The sequence below is a fragment of the Gambusia affinis genome, linkage group LG19 (genome assembly GCF_019740435.1).
Source record: "Gambusia affinis linkage group LG19, SWU_Gaff_1.0, whole genome shotgun sequence".
NCBI lineage: Eukaryota > Metazoa > Chordata > Actinopteri > Cyprinodontiformes > Poeciliidae > Gambusia > Gambusia affinis.
In genome coordinates, this window is record NC_057886.1 from 20,514,036 (window position 1) to 20,526,407 (window position 12,372).

Sequence of the window (12,372 nt, forward strand, 5' to 3'; positions counted from 1 at the left end):
CTGTCTGTGATGATGAGATTTTTTTTGTTTAAAGTCTGTTTGTGTGTGTTTTTTTTACACATAGTACAACACGGCATGGTATATCAGGACTGTGATGCCAACGGCCAGTGGGTGACCAAATACAATACCACCGAGTGTGAAATCCACAGTACAAACCAGGTGAGAAAAATAATTATTTTAAGAGATAAAAGGATAACGCAAATATTTTATAGGCAGAATGACAATTTTACTGACACATTAAATTTATTTTTAATGTGTTAATTGTTAAGTGAAAGGTGGCTTAAACACTAAACACTCTTGAATATCAGGGGATTGCAAAGATTAAATAAAAAATATATATTGAAAATAGTACTAACAAAATCCCAAAATAAGAAAGTAAGTTACTGCAACACTGTCCTAAACGCTCATAAATTTCTAACCTGTCATGTTTCCTTATTCATTTATTTGCAGATTTATTATAGATGTATCCGGATCATGTACACAGTGGGTTATTCCTTGTCCTTGGTGGCGCTGGTACTGGCTCTTGGTATTCTCATATTTTTCAGGTACTATTTATCATCAGAAGAAATTTATTGTCATTTTTCCTTTGCAATAAAGATTAATCACTAAAAAAAGAGAATCAGTTAACTTTAAACCAACTGACCAAGTTGACATCAGCATCTTACCTGCCATGGACAGTAAATCAAAAATCAAATCAAATTTTATTTGTATAGCACATTTCAGCAGCAAGGCATTTCAAAGTGCTTTACATCAAATCAAACACAAAAACACAATGCAACATAGACTCAACAATAAAAACACAACATCAAGTCAGATTCCGTCAATAAATTTGCAATTGATTACGTTTCAATTAAAACTCTAAACAAGTGGGTTTTTAGTTGAGATTTAAAGGAAGTCAGTTTTTCAGCTGCTTACAGTTTTCTGGAAGTTTGTTCCAGATTTTTGGTGCATAGATGCTAAATGCCGCTTCTCCTCGTTTGGTTCTGGTTGTGGGGACGCAGAGCAGAACCAGAACCAGAAGACCTGAGAGGTCTGGAAGGTTGATACAACAACAGCAGCAAATCTTTAATGTATTGTGGTGCTAAACCATTCAGTGATTTATAAACTAACAACAGTATTTTAAACTCTATTCTTTGAGCGACAGGGAGCCAGTGGAGGGACTTTAAGACTGGTGTTATGTGCTCTATCTTCCTGGTTTTAGTGAGAACGCGAGCAGCAGCATTCTGGATCAGCTGCAGCTGTTTGATTGATTTGTTGGACAGACCTGTGAAGATGCCGTTACAATAATCAATACGACTGAAGATAAACGCATGGATGAGTTTCTCTAGATCTGGCTGAGACATTAGTCCTTTAATCCTGGAAATGTTCTTCAGGTGATAGAAGGCCGTCTTTGTGACTGTCTTTATGTGGCTCTGAATGTTCAGGTCAGAGTCCATCACTACTCCCAGGTTTCTGGCCTGATCTCTGGTTTTTAGTTGTAATAACTGAAGCTGTGCACTGACTCTAGATCGTTCTTCTTTAGGTTCAAAAATAATAACTTGTTTTGTTTTTGTTCAGCTGGAGGAAGTTTTGGCACATCCACACACAGTAATATTACATCACTGGGTTTTTTGTGGGGGGTTTTTGCGGGGTGGTGGGGCAACAAGTAATTTGACAGCAATCTCCTGCAGGTAAGATACTGACTGCTGACACAAATTCCAGGAAAGAACCACAGTTTAACAAAAACCAAACTATTTCTCTAAGTTGAAACAAGTATTTTTGAGAAATCCAAAGCAGGTCAGCCTTTCTTTACCCCCGTCTTGTTTGTTTTGTTTTTGTCAGAAAACTTCACTGCATGAGGAACAACATCCACATGAACCTGTTTGCTTCCTTCATCCTGCGAGCCCTTTCGGTTCTAATCAAAGATGCTCTGCTGGAGGCCAACTTCACATCGCAAAAGATCAGCGGAGACAGGGACCAGGGGTTCCCCAGTGAATCGATACCCCCAGTGGAGCTGCTGGTAAGTATGGAAGAGTACTACGAAGAAAACTATTCCATAGTTCAAAGTTCAGCATTCATGAAAACACAAACAATCTTTTCAGGAGGTTAATTATGTAATTTTCAGAATTATTTCTCCCACATTTGCTTTTGTATCTCTTTATAACTTCAATTCTGTGCCTACTTTAGTAAGATATGTAATAATCTGATAATGCACCGGTGAAGATTTTTACTGGAATGAAACACGGATGGGGCTAATTGTTGGATGGAGAACAGCTGAGAAGGAGCAGAAACCCAGAAAACAAAAACCACATAACAGGTGGGAAACTGAGAAACAGAAAGTAAATGGGATGCTGTGCACAAAAAAGAACCAGATGGCCAAATTAAAACATACAAAGAAGCAATATTACACAAAATACGTAACAATATATACAGGATCAAAAACCCACAAAGAGATATGTAAAAGGAGTCCAAAGAAAGTCATCAATAATAAGTCAGATTGCAGCAAAATAAAACTTTTTGCTGATATTACAAGAAGGTCTGATGTGAGGTGATGCAAAACAAACCTTTGTTGCAGCAGCAGCCTTAAAGACCAGCTGAGTCCTATTGGTTTGGTTGGTGATTCTCACTTGGAGGAAGCTTTAATCTGAGCTTCTGCCTGACCATCAAAACAAATGCTCTCAATTGAAATGGACACCTGCAGGGGGAACGTAAAAATTCCTGACCTCATTCAGCCAAAAGTGAGTCAAAACTTTAGTCAGTTGCCACGGTTAATGTGCTGAAGATGTGCAACTTCGTCACAAATGTCAATAGCTTTAAGATAGTAATACAAGCTAATTATTTACAAAAGGAAGACGGTGCTTCCCATTGTGTGCTGAGCTGTGTGACACGGCTGGCTGCTTTCATAGAATCCGATTGCCTTTGGCACAACGCCTGAATCCCGCTGCCACAAGAAGATCCCATCTGCAGCGGCTCCGATCTGACCACGTTCAGCTGGAAATGCATGTGCAGTTTTGTGAAACTTCCCTCTGCTCTCTTGCAGACCACAATTAGCTGTCGCACTGCCTTGGTGATGATGCAGTACAGCATCATGGCCAACAGCTACTGGCTGCTGGTGGAAGGCATCTACCTCCACAACCTGCTGGTCATTACTGTGTTCACGGAGAGGAACTACTTCAAAATCTACCTGTGCATTGGTTGGGGTGAGGTGGCCTATTCTGGATATGAGGGTGTGTGTCTGCAAGTTCAGCATATAATCTGTTTGTTGTTTTTCATACAGGAACACCATTGATATTCCTTGTTCCTTGGGCAGTCTCTAAATATTTATATGAAAATAAAGAGTAAGTATTTCTTCTTCTTTTACTTTTAGTTTTAAAAGCAATATACTTATGCGACCATGTTAAGATGTCTTCAAAAGGTGGTTTGATCAACTCTAAATGTGTGATGAAAATGCTCTGAGGAGAAATTAAATTATGTCCTGGTCAGGAGTTAAAACATTAAAATGTCAGAAATATTTTTATGTTTGTTGTCAAGCTCCTCTTGCGCGCTGCTTAGTGGTAAATGGAGGGACAGGAATTTCACAGCCACACTTTCTAAATGCTGAGAAAATGTCTCATCAGCCAAAACGAGACTCAGCAGCAAATCTCAGAACAAAGAAGCTATAAATTACAAAGCAAATGTCAAAGAGGCATGTAAGAAATGTCCTGCAGGTGCTTCAGTTTCCTTCAATGTGTTTCTGCTTTCAGGTGCTGGGAGCAAAACACAGACATGGATATCTGGTGGATAATCCGAGGGCCGATTCTGCTTGGCGTTGTGGTAATTCTCTGCAACATCCATTTTTCATTTCAAATTTATTTTGTTCTAATTCAGCACAAATGTAATCCCAAGAAAACTCCAAACGCACGACTTGCATCTTGCATTTCCACTTGACTGCATGGTGTTTTTGTCAAATTGTATCCCATGCAATATTAAAACCAGCTCATTTATTTATGAGGTGAGAAAAGTTGGCTGTGCTTCAGATCTAACGTCTGGGAAGCACGTTAGGCCTCCTAGGATTTTGGGTCAAACAAATACAATTATCATGCATTTTGTTCAGCGACACAGATCGTGTGCTTTGTGAGGGTCAGTTCAGAGCGTTTATGTTGCTCCAATCCGTCATGCTGCCAGACATCCTGGCATTTTCCATGCATTAATCGTCCTGCTAAGTGGCCTGTGTCCCGCAGGAATTCCTGTCCGAGTTGTTTGTAGGAATGGCGGGGCTGGTCCTCATTCCAGAGTTTCCCTCGTTATTCTGATCCCACCGTTTTTTTTTGTTCTTGTTTTGTTTTTTCGAACTCCGCATCAGATCAGGAAAACCCGAAACACTTCCAGAATTAACAAACTACTAACGAAAAATGTTCAACTTACTTACTTATCCAAAACTGAATCCTAAAAATCCATTCTCTATTACTCAGGTCACATTTTAAATATTCAACAAAATAAAATTAGAAACATTTAGCTTTTATGTTGCTCTGAACAGATAGAGATTAGTCATGCGTCCAAATTAAGTCCAGCATACTTTCCTAATTTAATCCTCGCAGAATGAACATCTTAAAGGTCACATCCAAATGCATGATCATCAGAAAAGCGCCGACTGACGTGGAAGAGCCAAAATATGTTCCAGTGATTAATTGTTTTACATTTAATCTGCATGTGTTGGTCAGAGACAGATTCAGTTTGACAAGAAACTTCAGTTTTTTTATTTAGTTGTTATAAAAATGAGCTGCAGTTGCTGCTTGCGTGCTAACCAGATCTTCTATTCTTCAATTTCCAAAAAAAATGTTTCTTAGAGGCAATTATTAGGAACCAAGAATCTGTGATTGTTTTAGACATAATTGTTTAATTAAATGTTAAACACAAAGCACAAAGCAAGCTAGGTAAAACCATAAGAACTGTGTTTACAGAGGAAGGGTAGAAGCTTTAAAGTATCTGGACCAGATTGTTAGAAGTTACATAAGCAGCTGTTGTTTACTTGCAGTGGATAAAAACCCTTAAGATTTGAATATGTTGTCTTTGATGATCAGCCTAATTTCAGAAAATGTAATGCCCATCTGTAGTCTTTTTTCCTTGGTTCTTTTCTTTTCAAGTTTAATCAACTAAACAAATCTTTACAAAATTAACATAACCAGAATTTATTTTTTTTTATTATTTATTTTGGTGATAGTGATTCACTGGCAATAATCGCCAGGCGACTGGAATCAATAAATCATCAGAGTGGTTCTTTTCTCTTTTCAAAACCTTTGCAGACTCTTTACCACAGCTTTTTGTTTCAAGGTTGTTATTTACGTATAAATCCAGCTGTTCTCCCAAGGCCTCAGAGCTTTTCTAAAGAACATTAGGGAACAAAAACTGCATCACAAAGAGCTGGGATCACAGCAGAGAGGTCGGGAATGAAGTGGTGGAGAGGTTTAATCTTTAGAAATCTTTGTGGGCAATGTTCAATCTATTATCTGAAAATGAAAAAGGAATGGTACAGCCACAAACCTGCCAAGATATTGTGGCTCATCTAAACTAAATAGCCTGGCAAGGAGCGCATTAATTAGAGAAATGGCTCTGGAGGAGCTGCAGAGATTCACAGTGCAGGTAGGAGAATCTGCTGACTGGGCAACTATTAGTCCTGTTCTCACCTTTCTGGAAGAGTGTCGAGGCGAGAGCGAGGTGAATAAAAAATGCACAGCACACTTTTCAGATTGTCTGTTTTTTATTACACCAATAAAAAAAACCACTGAAGTGTGTGATAATAACATGAAAAATATGGAAAGCTTTAAAGTGTGTGAAGAGTTTCGCAAAGCACTCGTTGAGCCCAAGCCGTCACTCTGCCTTCAGAGATATAAGCAAAGATGATGCATCCTTCAGATTAGAGTGAATCAAGTTATTTTTTCTTCCCTTCACATTGTCTCTCAGGCAGCAGAGTTCCAACAAAGTTGTGTAATATATTGTTTTAATCTGGAGGATTTATTCCCGATGCTTATGTATGTTTGACTTTTCAGGGGAAACTTAAGCATTTGCTCTTGAGAAATCTTCCATCTGTATTTTCATCAAATTTAGCAATATTCCTTCAGCAGAACTTTTCACTTGGTTGGATGTTGCTTCACAACAGCAACAGGCATCTCTGGATCGTCCACAAACGTTATCTTCAATGGAAGCCCGAGCCTTCTCATTTTGCTAACTACAATGTTTATATTTATTTATCATTGCACAACAGAAAACTGGATAACAACATTAGGGGCCTCTTGAATCAGATTTCTTACCACCAAGCAGGGTGTTTCTCTGCTGGGGTCGGTGGCAAGACCTCTAAAGTTTGCAAGATTCGTAGAGCTCATAGAAACTTGTAAGTTGTGAAAAATAATGCAGGGTTAAGTTATCATTTGAAAAACAACAAAAAAGAATAGCCTGTAAAGAAGAAACGGTCCTATAATTTTACAATATTTCCAAGGGGCAAAGCAACTTCAGGAAGCAACAAATATTTTACGCATTTCATTATGTTTGTACCCCATTTTTGCAGTTTTTGACAATATCTCTGTCTTTTCACAGATCAACTTTATTATCTTTATACATATCATCAAAATTCTTGTCTCGAAACTTCGAGCACACCAAATGAGATACACAGATTATAAAGTCAGGTAAGTTTAGATAATTAAATTGATCCTTTTAATTGTTGTTTCTTATTTGGAACTTAGTTTATGTTCTTTTTCTACATCTCAGGTTGGCGAAATCAACTTTAACACTGATTCCTCTTCTGGGTATCCATCAGATCGTCTTCATCTTTCTGCCTGAGGAGACCACCAACAAGAGCTTGCATTTACATCTCACTAAGCTCTTCGTCGACCTCTTTTTCTCCTCCTTCCAGGTGGAGCATGAGTTTAACAACAAACACATTTATTTACACGTCTTAGTCAAGTCATTTCTGAAGCGACAGCAGAAAGAATAAAGTGTTTTTAAGAGATTAGACAGCTGTAGAAGTCCTGTAAAAAGTCAGTGTGTAAAATAATCTATGGAAAGCACAAATAAACCACATAGGATGGAAGATTGTGTAAAAGAGTTAAAAACACATTGGTGCAACTTTCCTCAAACTACAGATGACCCTCAATGCACGCACTCCTTGTACCTCACCAATTGTTACTAACCTGATAAAAAAAAACTTACTATCCATTTGGTTGTTATTTTTATTTCTTTTGCATTTGTTTCTTTCCGTGTTCATAAATAATAATCTCGCCTCACAATGCGTCTCGTCTGATCAGCTGTGTCCTCAACAGCCGTGTTGCTTTAAAAATACTTGGAGAAAATTTGTCACAGATATTCCGGATCAGCGTGTGTGTGCTGTAGGGAAAATAACGAAAGAACGAGCAAAGAGAAACGATGAACAAGATGTGGAAGATTACAGCTGAGCTCAAATATTATTCATACCTCTGGCAAATTTAACTTTGAAATATGTTTTAACTTTGACAACATGCCTCCTCTGACTGGAAGTAATACAAATGTTTTGGTTTGGCATGGTCTGAGCCTCGACTGGAAACGCATGGAGAAACTTTGGTGGGAGCTAAAGATTAGTGTGATGGCCCAGAGGCCCTCCAGCCTCAGAGACGTGGAGCTCAAAAAGCAAAGATAAATAATCAAAACGCCAGTGGAAACATGCAAAACATGAATTCACTGCTGTAATGCCAATGCTGATGTTTCTGTTGATTATAGAGCAATTTTTGACCAAATTAATGTAAAACGTGAATAAAATCAGATTTAAGAAATACTCTTACCCCTCTCACATTTTTATTTTTAATATCTTTTGAGAGAAGCCTTGTATTTTCTGTCATTGACAAACTTCTTGGTTACATGAGAGAAACTTTAACATCAATCAGTCAAATGTGTGAATAGTTTTAGGGCTTAACTGTAGGTCTTAGTTATGGCACCTTCTGTTTCCCCCCATAAAAACAAAATGCACTGAATTTTCTTTGTGCTGCTCCAAGGAAAAATAAAATCCTGTATTTATTGGACGTGCATAGAACCAATAGATATTTAGCTATCTTAATTTGTCTATTTTAACTTGTTTGTGTTTAAGTTGTCCATTATTATTGCTTGTCATTTGTTTATTATACAGTACTTTGTTTACCTTTGGTTATTTTAAAGTGCCTTATAGATAAATGTTTCATGGCGCGGTAAGAGGTGTAACTAACACCCCTCTATCAAATGCTGCCTTGGGCAACTAGCCGTATGGCTCATCACTGGTCATATTTGTGTGAGTGAGAGATTTGTGAAAGGATTTTCCTGTGGTCTCAAAAAGTGCTACATTTGGATAAGTTTTGGGTAATTATCCGTTGTCTTCTCAGGGTCTCCTGGTGGCGATCTTGTACTGTTTTGTCAACAAAGAAGTGAGTTTCCTGAGCTACATTGAATGTTTCCAACCTCTGATTTTTATGTTGTCACATTTCTTAACGTCTCCTTTAACTTTTGTAATTTCCATAGGTACAATCTGAGATCCTGAAGAAGTGGAAGCGCTGGAAGCTAGGGAGGAACATCGAGGAGGAATATCGCCACACCTACAGCAATTCCAACAACACTAAGACGGCCAGCCTGCTGAATCACATCCCTCGGCTTCCCCACCTCCCAGACATCGGCAAATCTTCTGGCCCGGTCTGCAGCCCCGAAGAGCAAACGTGGCTCGTGGCTCGCTGCCACAACGGGATGGTCCACGGCAAGGAGACGGAAAACTCTGGCTCGCAGCACAACGAAGGAACCAGCAACTGCACTCTTGTGGAGGACATCAGCCAGTCCGGGAAGACGCAGTGTTTTGAGGCTCAGAGAGAGAACGTGGAGAGCCACCTTTGAAAGAAACAAAGAGAAAGGAATGAACAAAGGGAAAGTTAGACGGCTTTGAGCTCTGATGGAGCTCTGACTGAAAGCCCTAGTTGGGTTTTGAAGAGGTGTGCCGACTGATTCACTCGTGGGAGCAGTCGTCCGTCATCAGTGTCACCGGGAGACGCAGCGGCTCTCGGCCCTGTAATATGACAGCCGCATGGCAGGCGTCCAGACCAGGATGCTCAGTGTACTCAGTGCTCTTGTGAATGGATGTTTTGTCATTTTAATATAGGAACCTACTGCCTGTTGAACAATTTTACAAACAATATTAAAAAAACACACAAATGACTACAATAGAAAAACAAAAACCCAAAAAACACACCAAGTCCCGGCGTGAGTCTTTGCTTCAGTGTTTGCCGTCTGACAAATGTGTGTTTTGTGGTACAACAAACTGGACATTGGACTGCGCACACAATAAACAAGACCAAATGACACTGAACAAGAAGGACAGAAGGGATTGCTTTTTGTACTCTATATGTTCTGCTCTGGTGCGTGTTTGTTGCTGTCTTGTTCATACTGATTTTAATGAAACTGTACAGAGAAAGGAAGAAAAACAAACATTCTGGGGACTTTACAGTGAGGTAACCACAGTTATTGTGGATGGGAAAAAGGCAGCTGCTCACCCTACCTGGCATAGAAAAACAAATAAGATTGAGGTGTAAAGAACTAAATGAATGACATTGCTTTTCTTTTGGTATTGCTTAGTGTTACAGTTTTATATTGGTCACAGTTGTGAAAGTATTAATACCCCTTTTCACATTTTGTTGCATTACAAAAACACAAATTTCAATGTATTTTGTTGGAATTTTATGTAAAAGACAATCAGAAAGAAGCACATTATTGGCAAACTAAAGACAAAATATTTAATGTTTTTATTTTTGTTTTAAAAATATTAATCTGAAAAAAGTGGTACGCATTTATAGCCTTGCCGCTGTCATAATGTTTTAGCTACTCTATATAAATCCTAGTCTTTGTCTGTTGCTTAGAGAGCAAGTCTTTCCTTCTTGTACACTTAACATTGAAGTTAACTCTGATTGTTTAGTTTATTTTTGATTCTTCTTTTAGCATCCTGTTTTCTGCTTTCAGGGTGAACTTGCTGCAATAAGTAGACTTATGCGTTTCAGCAGTTGTTTTAAATATCCTCCATGTATAGACTGTTTTCTGGAAATGGCTTATTTTTATTCTTTTGAGACCTCTTTAAGTTCAGTATAAGATTCAGAAGATCCTACAATATTCATCTTAAAGGTTGCAGACAGCTCTTCAGATCCAACCATGGTGTTCAACTCTCAGTTCAGCCATCGAAAGCACACCAAGCTAAATGTCTGAGATTTAAAAAAATACAAAACGCCTTCAAAACGCCGGCTAACTGCAATAAGCTTATGTGTACATTTAGTCTTTTAAAACAGAAATTTATGTGGGGCGTCCTGATTTATTTCTCAATGCGTTGATGTTTGTTATTTACATTTTGCAGAAATATTCGATGGATGGATGTTTCTAAAGGCGATGTTGCACTGGATTTTATTTATGGGCATCAGTCTAAAGGAGAATGAAGATGCATGCAACACAAATTTCAGATTTTTTTTTTTTTAATTCGCAAAATTAGAAGACAACATGTCTCATCAACAGTTTTGGTTGATTTGCCACGTAAAATATCAATAAACAGACTGAAGTTTGTGCTTTTAATATGACAAAATGTAAAAAAAATAAATAAAAAAATAGTCAAAGGGGTAAGACCTTTTGCAAGGCACCTTAAACTGTATGTAGAAAAAGTGCCAACCATGTGCCGCTATAATCAATGCAAAAACAAGCCATCAAACAACCAAGTGAAGCCACATTTCCATCACGTCAAAATGGATCAGTGTCACTCAGTGTGACCCAGCACCTCCAAATCAGTGTGTGTTTGCAGTATTACAATTTATCAGATACGTAGAGGTATAACTACCAACTCATGAGAATCATTCACAGAGTATTAACATATGCCATAAAGTGACATCAAATACCTTACAAATGTGAGTCCGAAGGTGCTAGTGATTACATATTTCTCCATGGTCAGTGTTTACCATGCAACCACATCCTGGAGGTAGAACAAAGCTTCTCCACTTAGCTTTTAGATGCTAATGTTAGCGGTACAGTTGCTTGTAGATAAAAAGCGAGGACCACCTACAGAGCATAAATCAAGCTTTGAGTTCTTAGCAGATCTGTGTGAGCTACTTAACATGATTTTTGTATGAATGACTATTTGGACAGTGTTAATTTATAACAGCTAAATATTATATGCACATATGTGAGAGTTTATATGCATAATTTAGCCTTCTTGTGAATGTTTGTTTATACAAGGTATGGATACTTTTGACGTTATTATTCCAGATATGTGGATGTATTACACTAAGAGGAAATACATCAGCAGCCAAAAGGCTGCTGAAGAAAAAAAGAGGAGCACAGAGGTTAAAGGCCGATACAAATCAGTCCCACTCTGGCATTTAGCAGAACAGGATCACAGGACATTCCCAGAATTCATAGTTCGTAAAGAAGAAAGAGCTCTGTCCTTTATTTCAAAGCCCTGATGGACCTCAGAGCAAATTTGAGCACTACAGCAACATTTTTGTTGTGTCAGATAATTGTTCTGCTCCCAGCCAGTTTCTACCGTTGAGTGGGTAGAAAAAAAAATGCAGGCAGAAGCTATTTTCCATCAGCATCTGCCGAGGGTTGTCACAGAGTAAGTAGACATCCAATAATTGAGCTGGGAGCACGGTGCTCACACGGGTGCTGCAGAAGTGGAGGGAAATGCTTGCACACTCAAAACAGATGAGTAATGACTGGTTCCAGCAAAACAGATGTATATTGCTTTTTTTTCATTTCAAAGTAAAATCTGTATTTTAACAAACTCTGACTTGTAAAGATGGGTTTGGGTCATTCCTCTTTGTCTGAATGTATTCTTGGAAAGGCTCAAATCAATATGTTTCTTTACTCTTGCAGTCACGGTGGTTATGTAAAGTGTGAACAGGTCAGTGGAAGCTGACCACATTCAGGTGTAAACAGTCTGTCAAATATTGTGTTATATCTGTACAAGTGGTCAAAGAATTAAATTTTATGTATGTGAAATATGAATTTACCTCACTAAGTATTTTGTATCATTGAACGCTTAAGACATTAAAGAAAAGAGAAAGCATTTGCTGATTAAATTGAGAAGTTCTTTGGTGACAGTGTTTTGACTGATGAAGAAGTATACCTTGCTAAAAAAATTAAGTATTGATTCGTTGTCTGGTCCATCTCCCGATTTAAAAGCCACACCAATTAATAATTTTCTGATTAGCTCTTTTTTTCCCAACGCTTTTTTCTTTTTTGACTACAGCTCAATAAAAAAAGGCGGCTAAATAAACTTTACCAACATATGTATAAAGACTTTAACTTCACAGTAGATATTGTGACCAGACAACAGTATTCCAAACTGTGCCATTTTAAAAACAACACTGATTATGTAAAAGTAAACAATATGCTTGTGCAGCT

General features: G+C 38.1%; 1 protein-coding gene across 4 annotated transcripts in view; it reads left to right on the forward strand.

The window, feature by feature from the left end:
• LOC122821908 (glucagon receptor-like) overlaps window positions 1-11,973 on the forward strand; it is a 45,971-nt gene extending 33,998 nt beyond the window's left edge. For all 4 annotated transcript variants that reach the window (XM_044100217.1, XM_044100218.1, XM_044100219.1 and 1 more), the window contains 10 exons: window positions 65-159; window positions 451-545; window positions 1,822-1,999; window positions 3,020-3,179; window positions 3,257-3,317; window positions 3,723-3,792; window positions 6,550-6,638; window positions 6,721-6,865; window positions 8,337-8,378; window positions 8,473-11,973. In XM_044100217.1, the coding sequence (XP_043956152.1) occupies window positions 65-159; window positions 451-545; window positions 1,822-1,999; window positions 3,020-3,179; window positions 3,257-3,317; window positions 3,723-3,792; window positions 6,550-6,638; window positions 6,721-6,865; window positions 8,337-8,378; window positions 8,473-8,835 (1,298 nt within the window). In that variant the 3' untranslated portion in view covers window positions 8,836-11,973. The remainder of the gene's footprint in view (window positions 1-64; window positions 160-450; window positions 546-1,821; window positions 2,000-3,019; window positions 3,180-3,256; window positions 3,318-3,722; window positions 3,793-6,549; window positions 6,639-6,720; window positions 6,866-8,336; window positions 8,379-8,472) is intronic.
• The last annotated feature ends 399 nt before the right edge of the window (window positions 11,974-12,372 follow it).